The sequence below is a fragment of the Choloepus didactylus genome, chromosome 14 (assembly GCF_015220235.1).
Source record: "Choloepus didactylus isolate mChoDid1 chromosome 14, mChoDid1.pri, whole genome shotgun sequence".
NCBI lineage: Eukaryota > Metazoa > Chordata > Mammalia > Pilosa > Megalonychidae > Choloepus > Choloepus didactylus.
This window is the reverse complement of record NC_051320.1, coordinates 41963362-41984291: the sequence shown is the minus strand read 5'-3', so window position 1 is coordinate 41984291 and position 20930 is coordinate 41963362. Positions and strand designations below refer to the sequence as shown.

Sequence of the window (20930 nt, the reverse complement as noted above, 5' to 3'; positions counted from 1 at the left end):
AGAAAATAGAAAATAGTTACCTGTTGGTTTCTATTGACCAACCTACCTTCTATTTACAACCTACCTTCAGTTTACACTCAGTAACTTCTCTCCTTTTACAACAGAGGAAGTAAGTATTCCTGTTGCTTTCAAACAACTTGTATTCAGAAGCCCTATTCTTAAGGAACTTCTCCTTTCAGTTAACTGTCCTGCCTCAACAATTTCTCCCTTACTATTGGATCCGCCACTTATATCCAGGCCAGTGGTTTTTAAATATTTTAATCTTCAGACCCCATCTTCATTCTTAAAAATTGAGAACCCCAAAGAGTGTTTATGTGGGTTGTATCTACTAATATTTACCATATTAGAAATTAAAACAGTCATTCTTTTGGAAAAGAAAACCTAATGAAAAACAAGACTATTTTCCAAAAAGCAAAATGTGAAAAGAGAGGCCTTGTTTTATATTTTTGGAAATCTCTATCATCTGGCTTAATAGAAGACATCTGGATTCTCATATCTACTGATTCAATCTGTTTTGGTTGTTTTGGTTTAAATATACGAAAACCTGACCCCACACAAATAAATAGTTGAAAATGCAAAAGTATTCTAATCACCCTTTAAAGATAGTTGTGGATGTTACTCTTTGATACCATATTAAACTCAATAAGATTACTCTGCAATATAGAGCCTGAAATCATATTGAAGAAATTTTTATACTCTGTTACATTAAAATCCATTGGCTTATCCTGCACTTTGAATGGATCTTTTACCTAGATATGTATATCATACACTGGTCATTGAGAAAGGCAGGTTCAATGAGTTATAAAGATTTCCCAAATGTTTAAACATTTAATTCTATAATAGAAAAAAATTACATTAATTAACACCATCAATCTCATCAGAAAAGTCTTGGGAAGCTGTTCATGGTAGTACATACAAATTTTCCAATACTCTATTTTGCTTGAAAGCTCAGCTTTTACTGTTGCTAACAAATGATGCTGTTTTTTTTTCCTTGAAGTGAAAGGTTCACTCCATTAATTTTCGAGAAAAAAATCGGTCAAATATTCAAGTCCAAATAAAGTATCTGTCAGTCATTCTTTCAAGTAAAAATGGTGTTCCATAAAAAAAAGCAAGCTGATTCAGTTTTCAACTCAACTTCCCAAGAGCTTTCCCTCAAGACAACCATCATTCTCCGCCATGCAGAAGTGCTTTACGCATACTTCCCATTCTGTCACCCAGAATATTAAAAACACAACCTATCAAACATTAAGATTTAATGAAGCTGGAAACGTTCACTGCTTCATAAAAAAACATCTTCAATGAAGTCGCTTCTTTTGTTTTACACTCTTAAGTGTGTGATGGGGAAAAATACAGAGATGACAGTTTTTGGTGCCACTGTCTTGATTTGTGCTAAAGTCCCAATGAAAAGTTAAACCCACCACTGCTTTTGCAACCATCTGAGTGCAACTTAGCATGACAACAGTTTTGACCTTCTGAAAGAAATGCTGATCTCTAGGCAATCATCTATTGTCTGGATTACTGTTAATAGCTCCGTAACTAACCTCCCTTCATTTACCCTTGCATCCAATTCTTTCTTTACACTGTTCCCAGTAATGATTTTTCTTGAATCATCCCATTACTTGCTACTTAAATCTCTTCAAAGACTTCAGATTGCCCTTAGAATGAAACTCAAATTCCTTATAATAACCTATAAGGCTCTACATCATTTAATCCTTACCTGCATTTCCAACTTCTTTTCATGCTTTTCTCCCCTGATTCACTAAATTCCAACTTCAACAGTCATCTTTCATATCCTTGAAAAACTCTCTCCCAGTTCTGGGTCTTTGCGAATAACCATGTGTACAAAGAATGCTCTTTCCCTGGTTCTCCCCACAACATACTATTTGTCAAACTCAACCTAAACAGTATCCCTTTCAAGAAGTCTCCCTGACACCAATCTAGAGGAGGGGTTCCTTCCAGTTCTCTATCACAGCACCCTTTTTATTTCCTTCCATAGAAATTGGTAGTTAGTTATTTGTTTATCATTTGTGCCCCCACTATGGGGCACCAGCTTTGGATAAGGCAGGGAGACATCTCTACATTTCATACATAGTGGGTACACAGCTATTTGTTGAATCAATTTCTCTAATAATTCTATTCACCAACTAGAAATCATTCTAAAGTGTATTAATGCTGTATGTATTTATCCTCAGAAGTAAAATTCTGATTATTTTAATGAATAAGCAGGTAATAGATTTTATATATTTAAACAGAAGATTCATTCTGGCTTCTGCCTTCTTATTTAGGATTCTTGTACTTACCACGTGTGACTTCTTGGTAACCAGGTGTCTTTGCCAACTTTTTCTATGCAAAATTTTTGAGGCCCATTACTTCCTAAAGCAGGAGAATAAACAAAATTTATCTTTTAAGCTTTTTGTTTTGACAACTAGTTAAATAAAAGAACATACTACAAAGTCATATGAATGATACAAGTAAACTAAAGAAGGGATTCATAATGTAAGTTGCTTCTGCCTGGATTGCTATAGAGACCCCACAATAAGAATTCTTTCAATAGAAAAATAGTATCTACAGATTTTTGCTCCCTGCCCAGTCACCCCAGGGCACAAAGCAATGGCCAAATAGGCTATGTGAGGAGACTTTTCATTTTTGTTTTACAAATGCATTTGACATTTCATTTGCCCTTCTTTTCTGATAGTTGCCCTGGAGTACAGAAGATAATCAAGTTCAAGTTGATTATGTACCAACAAGTCACTATTATTACAAAATTATCTACAAAAAAACTGCAGTGAAATTTCATTTACCCATAAGCTCAGCAAACCCTCCTAGAGGTAAACGGCAGGTTCCGGTGACAAACTGCAGTAGTCGCATTCTTACTTCATTGTCTGTCTCTTTCACAAACTGTGTAACAAAATCATATTTATTTTAATATAAAGTAAATGCTAACTACCTTCAATAACGAAAAACAAGCATTTGAAGAAAATTAAGAAATGATCTTCAGCACTGAAATTGGTTCAAAAGATGTGATAAAAAAGTAGTTGTAGCATTTATCATTTATTAAGGCTATACAATATGAATCTTACTTCAGTGAATCCTTAGAACACTACAGAATGGCCATATTATTATTACATTCAGCTTACAGAGAGGAGATGGAGACTTAGGAAGGTTAAGTCACTTCCCTAAGGTCACACTACTAGGAGGTGCAGCTAGGATGGATGATAGTGAATTGTAACAGCTATCATCTATTGAGGGCTCCTGCTAAGCACTGTGTCATATGCTTTTTATGTTTTTAATCCTCACAGCAATTCTATGAGAGAGGCACTATCATTATCACCCCCCACACATGTAAGAGAAGGGAAGCCCAGAGAAGTTAAATCCGTTGTTCTTCCCAAACTGTTAATAAGTGGTAGAACTAAGATTTGAACGACTAACTGCCTAAGCGCTAAGTTAGCCTGCCCTAAACCAACTACTGATCCTCTCTTTAAACTACTGAAAACAAACACCTCCCTGTTGCCCTTCTCAGTTGATTGCATTTTCTTCCACTAAACACCATTTTCCCAACTCTTTGTATTCTTCCTGACTGATAATGTGAAAACTCAAAGTACACATTCCTCTCAAAATATCTAGTTCATTGACTAGTTGTTTTCAAAAAGGGACATAAATGGATAGATAATGTGGTAAAATACTGATGTGAATTGGTAAGCTATTATACATCTTACAATGTGAGAGACAGGTCTGAGTATCAATTAGAATGTAAGGAACTTAGGGAGCAATCTGAGAGTAAAAATGAATCTTGAAAATAGGAAATAAACTTTACCTAAGGGTAAGAACAAAACAGGATAAAAAATGTTCCACTGTAGACTTGTACAAAGGCATGTATTTCACCAGGACACAAGAAACAAAGCTTATTACCAAGTCTGGCATTTGGTAATACTTTCTCTAAAACAAATCCAATTCAGAAAACAAAACCATTCATTTGTATTAATCTGGGTTAAACTTAACATTCCTTATGCATATAGCCACAAATGTTCAAATGGAAAATCAAAGGGAATGCAAATGAGTAATGAAGCTAGTAAAGAGCCTAAGAGGGGAGATTAGAAACTTGCAAAGTACTGTATGTAATATAATTCAGATACTCTACCTTTTTGCTTATTTATTATTTATCTTTAATAGGTATAAGATGCATATAGCATATAACTCAAAAGTTAATAGAAGGCTACAGAGTGAAAAGCAGCTTTTCCATCTTTGCCTCCAACTACTCAACTTCTGTCTGGAATTACTAGTTTTTTGTCTATCTTTTGAAAGATTCTATATTCATATACTAGCATACACTTTTACTATAAGGAATATAATTTTTTTCAACAAAATGGCATATTATACACATTGTTTAGCACCTTCCTTTGCCCCCACCCTGATGTATTAAAAAATATTTTCTCCCCATTATTTTTGTTATTTGCATTTAAAAAAAGAAAAGAAAAAGAATGACTCCAAGGTGTAGAAATGGATATACTATAATTTATTTACCACTCCCTTCCTGATGGACATTTAGGTTGTTTCAAGTCTATTAGTATACCAAAAATGTGTTGCATTAGCTACCTGGTATGTGCCATTTTGCACATGTTGAAGTATTATCTACAGGATAAATTTCTAAAAGTACCGTACTTCTTTAAAGTATTAAGTAATAAACTCATGATACATATCCTTATAAAAAGATGCAAGTTTCAGAAAAATCTTTGCGCAGTAATAAAAAAAAAAAAAAACCTAGGCTTTCCATTCACCTGAAAGTGAAGCAGTTAAGCAGAAGGAAACCAAATTTCAGTCAATTGCTCAAGTAAGTCTCAATTAGTAGGAGAATATTTAAGTGCGGTACATCCCTTGCCTAGAGATTTTAGATTCTCCAAAAAAACAAACAAAAACAAATCTATTCAAATAAAATGTGCTTCAAGATTAGTATGGAGCACTTAGATGCCCCGAGACCATCCTACTACAATTTAAGCCAAAAAAAACCCATAAAAATAAATAGATTCTTAAGGAATATCTCTTTTTATTATTCTAATTCTCTAACATATTATCACCTTCAGAGGAATTAAGTATCTGCATTTACTTTCTTAGTAAAAATATACTTCCCCAGCCTTTCTCGTTTACATCTAAAATTAACTGGAATTTATAGAATACTGTGATACTACTAGAACAAAAATATTGTAGCTTAAAGAGGATTCTACCATTCACTCATTCCTTCATTTAGGAATGAGCAATGGAAACTGCTTGTAACAGTGGTTCACACTATTCACTTCTGATTTAGAATCAGAAGACTAAAATCTATGTCCAAAAGCAGTCTCAATTTAAGAAATAAGCTATTTTTAAAACCAGTGTTTTATTAGAGAACATTTTCTTTGAAGTAATTTGCTTCGAAAAGTTAAAAACAAGTACCTGCCAAAACCAAATTATTTGCTTGCTGTTTCTTGTATAATGCCGATAAACGGTATTTCTCTGCCAATCTGCCAAGTCAACCTCCTGCATGCCACACAACATAACCTGGGGAAAGACACAATATTAGGCCACAATAAAGATTTGGTGAAGAGAATAATTACACAACTAATGCACTGCCATGCAAGTGGCATAATTATAATGAATGGCTAATGAGCACAGTAAACAAATCCAACAAAATTTGTGGCAATTTAGTATAAAAGACACTCTGGTATTCTATTTTATTCACATTTATTAACCTCAAACTGAAAGCAACATTTACAGTAACTATTTTTTAGCTGTACTGAAAAGCATAACCCCTTTACTATAAACATATTCCAAACTGGGTATCCAGATTGTTGATTAGTTTCAAACACAAATTTTTTTAAAAAAATCTATATTGTCTTAGATAATATCTTAAAAATGAAAAGTTTACTAACCTCCCATTACTCATTTTTTCAGCCTATTGGGAATATAATAGTCTACACATGTAAAATTTTCAAGTAACTCCCTGCTTATCACATACAGAATGAAAACTAATTTTGGTATAATATTTTATAACATAATACTCATTTAAAAATTTTTTTCTTAAATCAACTTTGAGCTATAATTTACATGCAATAAAATGCACATATTTTAAGTATATATTAAATGAGTTTGACAGATGTGTACACTTGTGTAACCATCACTACAATCAAGATTTAGAATATTTCCATCATGCCCCTTTGCAGTCAACCATCACCCCATATCTGGCTTTAAGCAATTAACAATTTGCTTTCTTTCACTTTAGATTATTGTATTTTGTATTTTTGAGAATGACATATATGTGTATGTCACAGACAGTACATATTATGTGTATCTATCATTTGCCTGCCGATCTATTTGTGTACACACACACTTCTTTTTTTCTGCTCAGCATGTTTTTGTGATTCATCGATGTTGTGTGTACCAGCAGTCTGTTCTTTCATATTGGTAAGTAGTATTCATTATATGAATATATGAAAATTTGTTTATCCATTCACTTGATGGGATATTTAGGTTACTTCCAATTTTTGGTTTTATGAACATTTATGTACAAGTCTTTGTGTAGACATATGTTTTCATTTCTACTGGGTAAACAGAAGTGCTAGGTCATAAGGCACATATACGATAAACAGAAGCTGTTGAGCATTGAGTCACGTGCTTACGTGCCATCTGTATATCTTCTTTTGTCAAGTGGCTGTACTGAAATTTTCTTTGTCTTCCTCTCAATGAATTATAAAAATTGTTAATATATTCTTGATGCAAGACCTGTCTCAGTAGTTTTGCCCAGTCTGAAAGTTGCCTTTTCATTTAAAGGTATCTTTAGTTTTTATGAAGTCAAAATTTATCCATTTTTTTCTTTTATGATGATTGCTTTTGTTTCTCCCTAAGAAAAGATCTCCTGTGTTTTCTTTTCACCTTTCTCATTTAGGTCTGTAATTCATTTTAAATTTATCTTTGTTTATGGTGTGACCTAGGGGTAAAGGTTCAGTTTCCTCTACATGGATATCCAGTTAATCCAGTACTGTTTGTTGAAGAGAGTTCCCCTTTTCCCCATTGAAATTCTTAGCTCTTGTTAAAAACCAATTGACAATATAGGTATGGGTCTATTTCTGGACTCTATTTTGTACTACTGATTTATCTTTTCATAAATACCTCATTATTTTAATTATTGTGGCTTTTATCAGAAGTCCTGAAATCAGGTAGTATAAATTCTTGTCCTTTTTTCAAAATCATTGTGGCTATTCTAGATCCTGTGCATTTCTTTGCAATTTTAGGATCAGCTCATCAATTCTGGGATGGTGACTGGGATTGTACTAAGCATGTAGACATACAATTTGGAGAGAACTGACATCTTAACATATGGAGTCTTTCCATTCATAATATGGTATATCTCTTCACTTGTTTAGGTCTTTAATTTTTCTGACCAGTGTTTTTTTTTTGTTTTGTTTTGTTTTTTTTTTAGTATAGAGGTCTTGCATGTCTTTTGCTAAATTTGTTTTTTTTTAATGCTTTAGTAAATGAAACTTGTAAATTTCAATTTCCAAGTGTTTGTTGCTAATACATAGAAATACAATTTAAAAATTATTGACTTTGTACCCTGTACCCATATACACTGTTCTTTCTAGCAGTTTTTTTGGTAGATTCCTTAGGATTTTCTGAGTTGACCATTTTGTCATCTGTGAATAAAGACAGTTTTATTTCTTTCCAATATTAATGCCTTTTATTTATGTATTTTGCCTTATTGCATTGGGTAGAGCTTCATATACAATGTTGAATAAAAGTGGTAAGAGTGGATGGACATCTTTGCCTTGTTCTTAATCTCAAGGGAGAAGTATTCAAAATATTGCTATTTAGAATGATGTTAGAAGTAGGTTTTTTTGTTGTTGATGCCCTTTATCGAACTGAGAAAGCTCCTTTCCATTCCTAATGTGTTGAGTGTTTTTATAGAGAATGATTATGTTTTCTGAAAGTTTAAACAGATTTTAACCTATAAAAGGGATTATGAATAATCTAAACAGATTTTAACCTATAAAAAGGGGATTATGAATAATCTTTATTTTGACTAATGGCATAAATAACCATTATTGTGGTATTATTCATGGTTAAGAGAGACAATGAATGGGAGTACAATAAAGAAAATAAATTAGGAGAGAAAATCAAGAAAAACTAACCAAGAAGCTTTTATTTCCTTATACCTTTGCACAGTGAGCTATGGGCAAACCAGTAATATGGCCTCCAGTCTCCTTATATGTAAAAGGGAATTAAATATAGCCTACCTATTTTATCACAGGGATATACGTGAGAACATTGTTAATATTACCAAGTGCTATAAAAAATATGTTCTTATTCATATCTGCCTAATCTATTGTCTTAGTTTTATCTCTGCTCTAATGTCAGGCTTGCACCATAACTTACTCCTCTTTCACTGGAAACACCTCTTAGACAGCAGTTCTTAATAAGGGGTATGAAACATTTCAGGTGTATGCACTTTGAGGATGCAAGATTAACTTCCATCAGATTCTTAATGGAGTCTGTGATTTTAAAAGAATTAAACACTACTCCAAAAAATATCTTCCTTGCTGTGCTAATTTTGTTTCTGCTAATTTGCATAAGAAAGCTGTTAAGAAATGTTAACCAGGTTTAGAAAGAGCCTACATGTGTCAGGCAGAGTCTCTTTCATATACTTCCCAAGTCAGGCAGAGCTGCCATGCTAATTTTTAAATAGGAATATTACTGTATAAAATTCAAAAAGTTAATTTTTCATTTGCACATTTTATTAAATGAAGGAACCGATTTTCTTATTAGAGGACCAAACATGGCTGAAGTCAAAATACTGCACCTAAAGGCAGCCGAGAGGATATGTCAAGGATTAGCCTAATGCCCTGCCTATATTCTAATCTATATGGCAAAAAGACTCCAAGGATTCCTGATATACTCTTAAAAAGTGTAAATACAGTTAAGACTACTAAGAATTCATGACTTAAAAAATATGATTTTTACAGCAACTACAAACCTGGGACTTCAGAAAAATTCCCAGAATTGTATCTTCATAGGCTCTTAATACCCCCTAAACATTTGGATGAAGAGTAGATTCAAGATTGTAACTCATGATTTAAAAATGTATATAAATGTTTATGCAAATCACAAACATATCCTACAAGAGCGTAATAAAAGAGCCTAACCTCTAATTCCTTTTCATCAAAGTACTGCAGCCACTGAAGGGGAACAACTTCATTAAAACCGTCAAGGAAAGCTTTGGTCTGTTCTTGCACTCCTCGAGAAAAACGCCATTCTGTCATTAAACTGAAAATAAAGGTGTTTAAAAATAGGTAATTTGTATGTGAAGTAAAAGGCTTAGAAACATCAAGAACTTCCAAAATTCCTTTTCTTTTTCTAAATATGGCATAAACACACATAAAGCTATGTCTGTAGGTACATTTGTAATTTTAGAGTTAATACATACTTCTACATAAGGAAATCAGTTTTAGCACATCAGTAGCTACCAAAAAAGGGGGTGTTTTCCAAAATAAATAGGGAGTTCTTTACCTACCAGATAGACAGCCAAATCCTGGCACTTGCCTGTTCATATCTAGACAACTAACTTCAAATATTGTAAATAACACAGGAAGGGAATGCCTACTGTCAGGCTGTCCCTCCACCAAAGCAGTTTGCTAATTGAGAATTGAGGACTCTTGACTCAAAGCCTTCACATCAGGGAAGTAAGGGATTGTCTCAGTAACATACAACAATCGAAGGGCCATGTGCTTGTATAGATTTATGGTCCCTCTGTTTGAGAAGACTTAAAGCTGGAGATAAAGTAAAGAACTTGGTGGTTTATTGGAGAACATGAAGAGCTCCTAACCACAATGGAAGAAATAATTTAAGCTGGAAACTTTCTGAGGAAACAGAAAACAAGTATAGTATAGAGAAGTATGATAAAGAAGAAACAAGGAAGAAAATCTGCCAGTGACACAAAACCTCTATGAGGAGTTTCCAAAAGGAGACGGATCCGGATGAACAGAACACACTACTTAATGAGAAGACACAAATACTAGCAGGTGACAGGAAAGTAAATTTATCCATGCAAACCTCATTTCTAACACCTTATGTTCTAGAGGAAGTTAGCCTTATTCTTTTCTGAAGCAAACCTTTTAACCTGTATTCTTAATTATGTTCCTTCCTGCTGCCTCCAAAACTTTATCAGTTAACCAGCCTCACTCCATCTTACACTCTCAACTCTGTCACTTACCCTCAACTCAATCTTCCTGTTCCTCTTCTCATTTGCCCACAAGGGTGCTCAGATCATGCTTTTCCTAAAAATCCTTTTCTAAATCCAGGGTTTCTTTTTAACTACTCTCCTCCTTTCTTTCCATCATATGTATTAGAAGAGTACTCTATATTCACTGCCTCACCTCCTATTCACACAATTTTTAAACTATTGTGTCTTTTGGCTTTCCACACCCCTCCCGGGGGGGGGGGGCTTTCCTTACAAATGTCACCAAGGAACCTCTCATTGCCAAGCCCAAAGTCCTCTTCTCATTGTTCATGCTACATGAACTTCCTGTAACATCTGACACCAGCAGCCCCTCTTCTCTGCCGACTCCTGGTCTGGCAATACCACTCCCTCCTGATTCAGCTATGCCTGCGTTCTTTGTTTCCTTCATTGGTTTCACTATTCCATACATGTTGGTGTCACTTAGATCTCTGTCTTATTTTCTCCTCTAGCTATTCATTCTGAAGATTTGTTATCAAGTGCCAAAGTTGATGTCATATAAAAGCTAGTAATTCTTAAATTCCCAAATCCTGCTTCTCTCCTAAAATTAAGGTATTTATAGGTCACCTCTCCCTGGATATCCTGTTAATACTTCCAACTGTCTACCAATCTAGAAACGTCAATCATTATATATTTCATCTATTCTCCCCCCCCCACATTTAATTAATCACTAGATCTGTCCTTTTTATCCCTGTAACATCCTCAAAAATCCTTTCATTTTTATCTCTACTGCCTCTGTCCTGTTTCAGGCCTATAATATCTCACTACTAGGTAACTGAAAAAAACCTCTTAACTGGTCTCCCAGTCTCCAACCACTACCCTTCCCATCTGTCACTCCCTAATTCATCCTCCACATACATGGCCAGAATCAAACTCACCAAAACAATTCTGATCATCCCATTTTTGTTTCAATTTGTTTTTGATGACTTCTTAAAATTTAGAGCCAAAATCCAGGTTTCTTAGAATTTTATACACACACATGCCCATATATATATATGTGTGTGTGTGCGTGTCTCCATGGATTACAACACAATCTCGCTACCATTCCAGGCTCCTATCTAGCCACTATTTCTCACCATCTTATACCCTTCCTACAGCACTGTATTTGTAGACTCCCAGGATAAAATAAGCCTTTTAATGCCTCAATTCCTCTGCTCATGTTTTCACCCTTCTGAAAAGCTTGCCATCTATCAGGCAAGCTCTTTTAAACTCTTTTAAGACTTAACTTTCCTGACTTCCCCTATCAGATTTAATAGCTCCCTTCCCATTTTGGATCCTGACAACAATCTGTACATATTTCTACCATTCACTGACACGTAAAACATAAAACATGGTATCACAAAAACAAAACTATTATATAACTTTAAAGAGCAAGATTAATAAACAAGATTAAAGTCTGTTACTGTTTCAGAGACAAAAACAAGATCATCAAAAAATTGCTCTATTCAGGATTAGGTAACAATAGTTTTGTAGCAGGTACAATATAGATTTTTGTAAAATAATGGTTACCTTAATGCAAAGTATAGAGTTCAAATTAGCAAAGTAAATATAAATCCTACATGATGTAATTCTATTTAAAATGCTTTTGATATTTGAAACCATTGACAGCATTAAAAAAAAAATTTGAGGTTTGTGCTATTTAGTAATTATTGTTGGTAAATACAGAAAGCCCAGTTACTTATATGTACTACCTCGTGATACCATTTCTTCAAGATGTATATCACTTTATTTTTTTTCTGGTGAGAATCACAGATGCTCACTGTATAACAAAACAAAGCAAAGCAAAAAAAAATACCTCAAAGAATACAAAGACTTATAAAGAAGAAAATCAGTTACTGGTAATTCCCCAATCCAGGGAAAACAGGTTTAGCAGAAAAACAGGGAACAAGATACCTAGAATGCCATGTTAAGAAGGCTGCATTTAATTCAGTAAGCAAAAACACATTATGGATGAGAAATTAAAAGGCCATAGCAATTTTCAGTTTAAGAAGGGAAGAAAGGATTGCTATGATGTTTTAGCAAAGTATTGCAGTAATATCTATTTAATACCCTTTGACCTAGTACTTCACTTTTTGGAAATCTATCCTACAAAGACAAAAGTAACAGGATATAAGCAGTCACGCTTAAAGAGGTTATCTGCTGCCTTATTTGTAGTGGTCCAAACTGTACAAAATATGAATGACCCCTAGTAGCAGAAATGGCTGAATAATATAGAATAGATACACCATAATTTACTTAAGCTATTAGAAAATGAGTCAAATCTGTCTTTACTGAAAGATCAAGCTACCGAGGAGCATGTATATATATGCTATGATACTGTTACCGAAAGAAAGATTAAAAAAAACACCCCTAATAGTTTTATATATATATATATATATATATATATTTAATTTTTTTTTCCTGAAGAAAGACAACTCTGAGAATCCAACTCTAAAAGATTTAGAGTGAAAATGGTATAACATTAGTCATATAAATAGGTCAAGAAGCGATAGAAAAATATGAAAAATTTTATTTTGGATGCATTACATTTGAGGTGGGTAGTAAGAAGTTCAGGGGTTGGCAAACTAATGCCATGGGCCAAATCTCGCCCACCACCCATTTTTGTATAGAATGTGAACTAAGAATAGTCTCTAATTTTAAAAATGGTTGCAAATATATTTTAAAAAATACTATTTTGTGATGTGAAAATTACATGAAATCAGATTTCAGTGTCCACAAATAGTTTTATTGGAACAGAGTCAAGTTTCCTTGTTTACATATTGTCTATGGCTGCTTTTGCTTACCTATAACAGCAGAAGTGAATAGATGTAACAGAGATTGTATATGGCCCACAAGCCTAAAATATTTATTATCAGGCCCTTTACTCAAACAGTTTGGATCTACCTGGCTGGCAAATGGAAATTATATTCTAAAGTTCAGACATTAGTTTAACTGAAACTTTAAGCCATAAGGGCAGAATATTTAAAGAAAGTTGGACACAGAACCTTGGGAAAATACTCACATTTAGGAAATAGAGATTTAGGGAACCAGTGTGAAGACAATCAGGGTAGTGTGGGATCATGGAATTCAAGAGAACACAGAATTTCAAAATTGAGGTTGTACTGAGCACTATTAAAAGAGGAAGCTAAAAAAAGGGGAAGATAACATGGGATAGGATATGAGCAATGGAATGGCCATCAACGCCTGGGTTTTAGACTTGGTTTTGGAACTCCCTAACAAAGCCTCGGTCTCCTCATCTAGAAATGAAGGGTCTGGTCCAGTCTTTCCAAAGACCCTATTTAGCACCAATGTTTTAAGATTTTCAATCTGGAAATTAAAAATTAAATGGTGACCTTTAAGAGCAGTTATAGTTGAGTGGTGAGGGCAGAAGGCAGACTGCTGATAGTAACAAGCAAGTGGCAGTGGGAAAGTAGAAGTCACTGTAAAAAACATGGTACTGTTGGGAAGAAGATCTTAAATAAAGTCAGAAGCAAGGAAAGGTTTTTTGTTTTTTTTTTTAAGTGCATTTAAGTACTATTCAAGCATGTTTATGAATGGAGAAGACTGAAAAGAGAATGAATGATTGAAAAGGATGAGTAAAAGGGAATAAATGTGAATCATCATCCCAGAGGAGGTAGAAAAAGATAAAATTAGGGATATAGATAGAGGAATTAGTTCTAATGTGGAAGTAGTTCTAGACATTAAGGTCAATAAAGCATATCACCTTACCCAATATATTCATCTTTGTTCTCTTCAGTCACCAGGATGTTGGAACCTCCCAATTTCAGATCATGTGAAGTAACTTTTCCCAAAATCTCCATGTCAACAGAAAAGTACATTTCTAAACCACATTCTTCAATATTATTGTCTCTGGATGAAACAAAATATATTCACTAATTAACAAAATGCATAAATGGTTTCAAGAAAATGCTTATTGAAAAAAATGAATCTTCAAACCTTATCCAGATAAGGGAGTTATAAAATTCAGTATCAATGGATTCCAAATCCTTAATAGTAAGTTTTTTACTTAGCATACGCTTGTAGAATGGTAAAGAGAAACCAGTATCAATAAACTTTCCATGAAAAAGTGCCTGCCAAAAACAAAAAAATTTGATTTGAAAATTTAAAAAATAGCAATTTTCTTATTTAGAGCACAACGATAACAGAGAAACCATGAGCCTTTACAGGCAAAAAAAGAAGTATTTAATAAATGAACAGCATAAATTATGAAACCTAAAACATTATATAAAATGCTAAGTATGAAAAACAAAATCTAGTTCACTAAGATCAAACACTTAGCTATACTGTATCCTATCAATAATTATAAAAGAAGTAACTTCCTTGTATACCATCAAAACCTGTGTCCCCACCCTCAAAGTACTTCTGGCAAAATTCCAAGCTGAGAAAAATCCAACTCTCAATCTACTATATGCCTGCAATTTGGCATTGTAACATGCTAGAAATACATATACAACCATGCTGAACAGTTCATGCCTAAAACCCTCAAGTGGGAGAGCTCAGTGTATTTCTCAAGTGCATTCATTCTCCCACTCTCCTAGATGACTATTTCATTTCTTCTCTCCTCAAATACCTCCTCTTCTCTCCTCACTCTAAGCTGATGATATCACTTCCTATTTCACTGAGGAAACAGAAGCAATCAGAAGAGAACTTTTATGCGTTCTACCATATCTACCAATTCCTACCATGTGTATCCATATACTCTTACATGAAAGCTTTCTGTTACTTCTTCCTGCACTTAAAAAGATTTGTCTGTATCTGCTGTCTTCACTCTCCTTCCATTCTCTCTAGAATTTATTTCCATCAATCTTTCCTCACTACCACTCATAAATATCTTCCACCTGGCGAATCTGAATGGCCAATTCTCAGGCCTCATCTGAACTATCAGCAACACTTGACAGGGTGGAACACCTTTTCCATTTAGAAGCACTTCCTTCTTCCCTTGGCTTCCAGGAACCACTCTCCTTCCTTCTTCTCAGCTCTTTTGCTGGTTTGTGCTCCTCTCCCTGACTCATGTCCTTGAATGTCTTCTCTGTCCATACTTCCCTTAAATGATCACATAGCTTTTAATACCCTCTATATGCTGAGAACTCTCAAATGCCTATCTTTCCAGATATTCTCCATAGTCAAAATTGTATATCCAACTACCTATTCTACATCGCAACCTGGATGCCTGCAGGCATATGAAACCTAAAATGTCCAAATCTGACTTCTTAATTCCTCCCCACCACTAATACCTGCTCTTTTCCACAACTGTACCCATCTCAGGAAATGGCAACTGCAACTGGATGCACAGGCCATAAATTTTGGTGCCATACTTTGACTCACACCTTGCATCTGCATTTTCTGTCAAAAAACCCTGTTAGTTCTACCTTCCAAACATATACAGAATTTAAACTATTTCCCCTGCTACGAAGGTCCTTTTGTATTGTTGCAAAAGGTCTCCCTGCTTCCACCCTTGCTTTCCTATGGCCCCAATTAGAATCTCTTCTTTACACAGCAGCAAAGCAAGCTTGGTAAAATTTAAGTCAGATCATGTTTACTTAGATTATATTACTCCTCTGCTTCAAACCCTTAAGTAAATTTCCTAAAGGTTCCACATAGCACCTCTCAACCTCATCTTCTACCACATTCTCTCTCATACTCTGCCCCAGCAATACTTGCCTCATTGCTGTTTTTCAGTTAAAAATGTGCTGCCACCTTAGGGCCTTTGTCTTGCTGTTCCCTATGGCTACAATTTCTTCTCCAAGATATCTTGTAAGACTCAGCCCCTCACTTTCTTCATGTCTGTTCATGTGTAATCCATCAGAGAGGCCTCCTCTAACCATACTACATAAAAGAGCAACACTGTCTTTTCCCTCAGCACATATTTATTACTCATCTGCCTCCAACAGAATTTACGATCCCTGAGAGCAAGAACTGTGTCTGTTTTTCATGACCTCACCACCAGTGCCTAGAACAGTACTTGGTGTAATGATAGGAGCTCAATAAACATTGCCTAATGAATTAACAAAGTGCAAATAAGTAAATAAAAACACTTCCCAAAAGACAATAGTCACACAGAGCTTCTGCAAAAGCTTTGGAAATTAAAAAATACCAATCAAGTACAATTAGAAAATTCAGATTCTCCTTTTATAGAAAAGTAGTCATATTATAATTAGTTTTTTTAATGCAATTTTATTGTATAATTAGGTTTTAATTTTTAAAATGAAGAGACTTTTAAAGACTACATAGCTGTTTAATTAATCCTCAGATTCATAACCTTCATTTCATGCAGATACTCAAAAAATAAATTTTGATATTTTCTAGGCAAATTTCCTTGGTAATAAAATCTGTGAATCTCCAAAAACAAAGATAATGCTTATCATTTTTTAAAGTCCTATGTAAAACACTTTGGAAATCTGCAAAGTTTAAATAAAACAAACAAATTAAAAGACTCAAAGTGAAGAACTCACCATAGCGATAAAGCGACCAATGAAGCAAAAGTATGAAAGATGATCTGGGTTAATGGTTGATGCTGGATTTATTTGCAGGCAGTAGTTGTTCTTGCCAGCATACTCAAATAAACAATACATTGGGTTCAAAACTTCATGTGAAAGTAAGAAAAACCATTCTCTATGAGAAAATAAATCAAGGTTTTAAAAAAATTGCATATATGTGAATTTTAAAAGAGACACTGAATACACCCATACCTACATCATACCTCTGCTCAACAGAACTCAATCTGTTGCCCTTTATTTAAGTACCTCTATAATCTGGCCCTCCCTTCAAAGTTACCTACCAGTTCCTGTGGTGTAGCCAAACTACAAACTCACTGTTTCTCACTCATAGTATGTTTATTTCTACTGCTTTTGTATGGGTATGTCTCCTTAACTTCCACTTAGCGCAGGTAGATCCTCCTTTTCCTTTCAAGCTCAGCTCAAATCCTCCTTCGGTAATTCTCTGAATTCCTTTATAGCTTACTTATTTATAAGTCACTGAACACAATGAAAATACTCCTTTTTATGCACACAACCTGCTCCATCCACCAGACTATAAGCCCCTCAAAGGCAAAAACCATGCTTTTTTATATGTTTTGTATTCTTAGCTCTTACAGGCATTCTAGAACCTATCACAATAGGTTTTAACAAATATTTGTTGGTGACACTGGTGTACACAGCATTGATGCTATGAAAGAGATTTAGTTTTATCTTCATCGCATTAATAATTAAAATTAACAAGGTGAAATCTATAAATGTGATAAACATTTCCTAACTTTTTACCACCTTTTGGTCGCATTTTTTACATGTTCAATATATAAAATCCAATGAGATAAAGGACTGATAATCTATATTATAAAATAAATACTTAATTTTCAAAAAGATCTTTTCAATAGCTATTTCTTCTAAAGTAGAGTTCCAAATTCAAATGCCTGCAGTGGTTAATAAATGAGGAAAGGGGGCTTCCTTCTCTAGATAGGGTTCACATTCTCTACTCAGCCACAACAACCCCATTCCTGACTGCAGCCCTGATAAAAGTTATTATTGGTTTTAAGAAGAATTTCTAGGCATGTTTTCACAGTCCTTAGACCGCTAGGCAGTAGTGGGCATCATAGTAAAATACAGTATATGCTCCTCCAAAGGGGAAGCAGCTACTCTGCTTCAACCAACTGATGCCAGGTGAGAAGGTAGAAACATGGGTCTAGTGTTGTTAAAGAAAAGCCAGAAATCTCGACTAAGCATAATTTCTTGGTTTTTTTTGAATATTGTCAAGTAATTAAAATCCAATCCAAGAAATTGCCTGAAGGGTAAAAAAAGGAGGGAGAGACAACCAGCTCCTAAACAAAACTGACTGAGAAATGATAAACACCAATGAATAAAACTAAATCCAGTCTCAAACGCTAGTACCAACACAGTAGTTGAACCAAGTTCACTTCCCTCTGCAAAGAGGCTAAGGTTAGACATGCCCCTAGGGAAAAGGGCTGAGTAGAGCTATGAACAATGTGTTTAGACAGAAAAAAAAAAAAAAAAAAAAATCAACTGGAAATAAAATTTCCAATTGCTTCAGATCACTTTCAGCAAACAGTAGCCCAGAGAAAACTGAAGCCATTTAAAAAGCAGCATGGCTATCACTTGGGGCCTAACCAATACCCAGATACTAGCAGAAAAAAGGAATAATTCTTAACTAGCAAAAGGAAGAATTAACTTTAGACACCTCCTTCTTTATACTCTCAAAAAAATTAAAATACAAGAGGTTGAAAAAAATTATTAGATAATACATGAGTAAACAGAGCCCAGATGTAAAAAACAATAAAACCACTAAAGAAAAACAGGGCAGTACTGCAAACAGTAACATGACACAGACAGTTGAGAAAAATCAAAACAAAATGGAAAAGCACAAAGATAAAACTGTTCAGAAAAATGACAGACATGCAAGACTTGACAAGAGATTCCAGTACCCATGACAGAAGATCCTGAAGAAAAATGCAACAGAATATTAAAATACATAATAGAAGAAAATTTCCCCCAAATTAAGGAAAATCTTAATATGTTTCTAAAAAAAAAAAAAAGATTTAAAACAATCAACAATGAAATCAATGAACATCAAGGAAAAGGACTGTATGGGCACCCAGGGGAAAAAGTTTTCTACAAGGGCTGGCCTCTCCTTTCACAGCACTGAAGCTCAACGTCAGAAGACAGTGAAGCAACAGCTACAGAGTTCAGGAGAGACAGAGTGAAGTTGTTTATGTAAAAATCAACAGGAAACACGTTCTTCAACATGCAAAGACTCCAGGAATGCATCATCCTTGTGAACACGTGAACAGACCATTTGATTGATAAATCTAACCAACCAGTACATGAATCAAAATAAAGATTTAGGAATAAGAAAACCATGGCACGGAGGAATTGGATAAATACATTGAAAGTCATCACAATATAAAATTAAACCCAAAAAGCTGAAGCAGATATGGGTTCAGACAAGAATGTAAACATTATAAAGTCAACACTGTAAAAATAACCATATTTTCTTATTTCTAAGGTGTACCTTTCTTTTAATGTCTTAACATTTCTGATATTGAGATAAAGCACAATAGATGTGATCTGAATATTTATTATGGCAAGTAGTGTTTCTTTTCTGGAAAAGCTTCTTAATTAATGATGTTTTGGATGAGGAAATATTGTAATATAAGCAAAACAGATAACTCCACATATATTTGCTCCTTCCAGTCATGCTTGGTCCCATATCTCTTTCTGCCAATTGTTTTAAAAATTATGATTATTTAATTTTGTATACCTGTGACATATAAGTTCAAAAGAAGATCTGTTTTCTATGAAAAACATAGTGAATTCTTTGGAAAGATTTAATGGATGTGTTTTAATAAAAAATAAATGATCAAATTAGGTTTGGGTGAGGCCAACTGAGGAGTAAAATTAAAATTTTAAAGGATTTTCCACTCATAATGTTTCACAAGTATCTACTGTTAACAACATATTTAGTGAATGGAGAAAACTTTACTCTCCAAAGAAAAAATACTCAGACTGGACTAAAAACACAAACATAAAACCAATTTATGATGTTACAAAAGCAAAAAATAAGAAACCTTATATATGATGATCCATTAATTATGATTTCTATGTACAATGGAATACTGTTTAGTCATTTAAAAAAATATTAGCCCTATATAAACTGATATGGAAAGATGTCCAAGATATATGACAGAAGTATACTGCTATATCATGTATATTATAAAATTCTGTTTTAAAAAAAAGACAAATGCATACTAGATCACATATATATACAAATTTGTGTATATATATGCACACAGAAATGTACAGAAGGATAACCAAGTCAAGTAATAATTTTTCTTTTTAAAAATAATTCTGGATTGCTATTGGAAAAATATAATCATATAGCTTTTCAAGAATACAACCACTGTATAACAATGAGATACTTATTTCAAAGCAGATTTGTTTTTTTCCTTTACCTTGCTAGACCACCATAATCAAGTCCTTCTTCTCCTCTAAATATTACATATAATCGCCTCCTCAAGTCATATGGTTTTAATGCCATAATCTAATTAGAAACAAAAACATGAAAAAGTTTCTTTCAAAACAATTCAATTAAAATTTCATCTGTATTTTCAAAATTACATATTTCCTTATCTCATAAAACAGTGCCTTTGATCAAGGGATCAAATGACTTGTTCCACACACCAGGTAAAGACTTACTTATTATGCTTTCTCTGATTCACTTTCATATAGTCTCTCTTTCCCCTCTTCAGGTGTTAAACAAGAGCCCTTCTTTTAGTTGGTGGCAAGAGAAGACGAGTTTGGCACCGGAAGCTTTTTCAAGGCTAGAAAAAATTCCCCTTGCCCCTCTCCCTAAAATTAGTACCAAAATCTTTTAAAAGATGACATGTAAATTCTTCTGACTAGTGACATTATAAAAAAAACCTTGTTGTCTGTCTGGCTAATACATGCATTCCCACTTCTCAGAAAATGAACTCAGCTATATAACATTTATAAAATGTTTATAATCATTTATAAAATGATGAATTTATACTCATACTGTATCATAGGATAACAGCTATATTGAATATTAGTAATCCTTAATAGTTTGCATCAAGGTTACTAGTAAACGCTTTACTTTTGGATAAAAATGAATTACTTCCACCACACAGGTGTCAGAACCA

At 33.9% G+C, this 20930-nt stretch overlaps 1 protein-coding gene across 6 annotated transcripts in view; it reads right to left on the bottom strand.

Annotated features, from left to right (window-relative positions):
• Positions 1-20930, bottom strand: part of WWP1 (WW domain containing E3 ubiquitin protein ligase 1) — a 128809-nt gene that overhangs the window by 3912 nt on the left and 103967 nt on the right. For all 6 annotated transcript variants that reach the window (XM_037802833.1, XM_037802839.1, XM_037802837.1 and 3 more), the window contains 8 exons: positions 20223-20311; positions 16714-16873; positions 14198-14331; positions 13970-14110; positions 9171-9291; positions 5428-5532; positions 2802-2898; positions 2301-2373 (listed from right to left, as the gene is read on the bottom strand). In XM_037802833.1, the coding sequence (XP_037658761.1) occupies positions 2301-2373; positions 2802-2898; positions 5428-5532; positions 9171-9291; positions 13970-14110; positions 14198-14331; positions 16714-16873; positions 20223-20311 (920 nt within the window). The remainder of the gene's footprint in view (positions 1-2300; positions 2374-2801; positions 2899-5427; positions 5533-9170; positions 9292-13969; positions 14111-14197; positions 14332-16713; positions 16874-20222; positions 20312-20930) is intronic.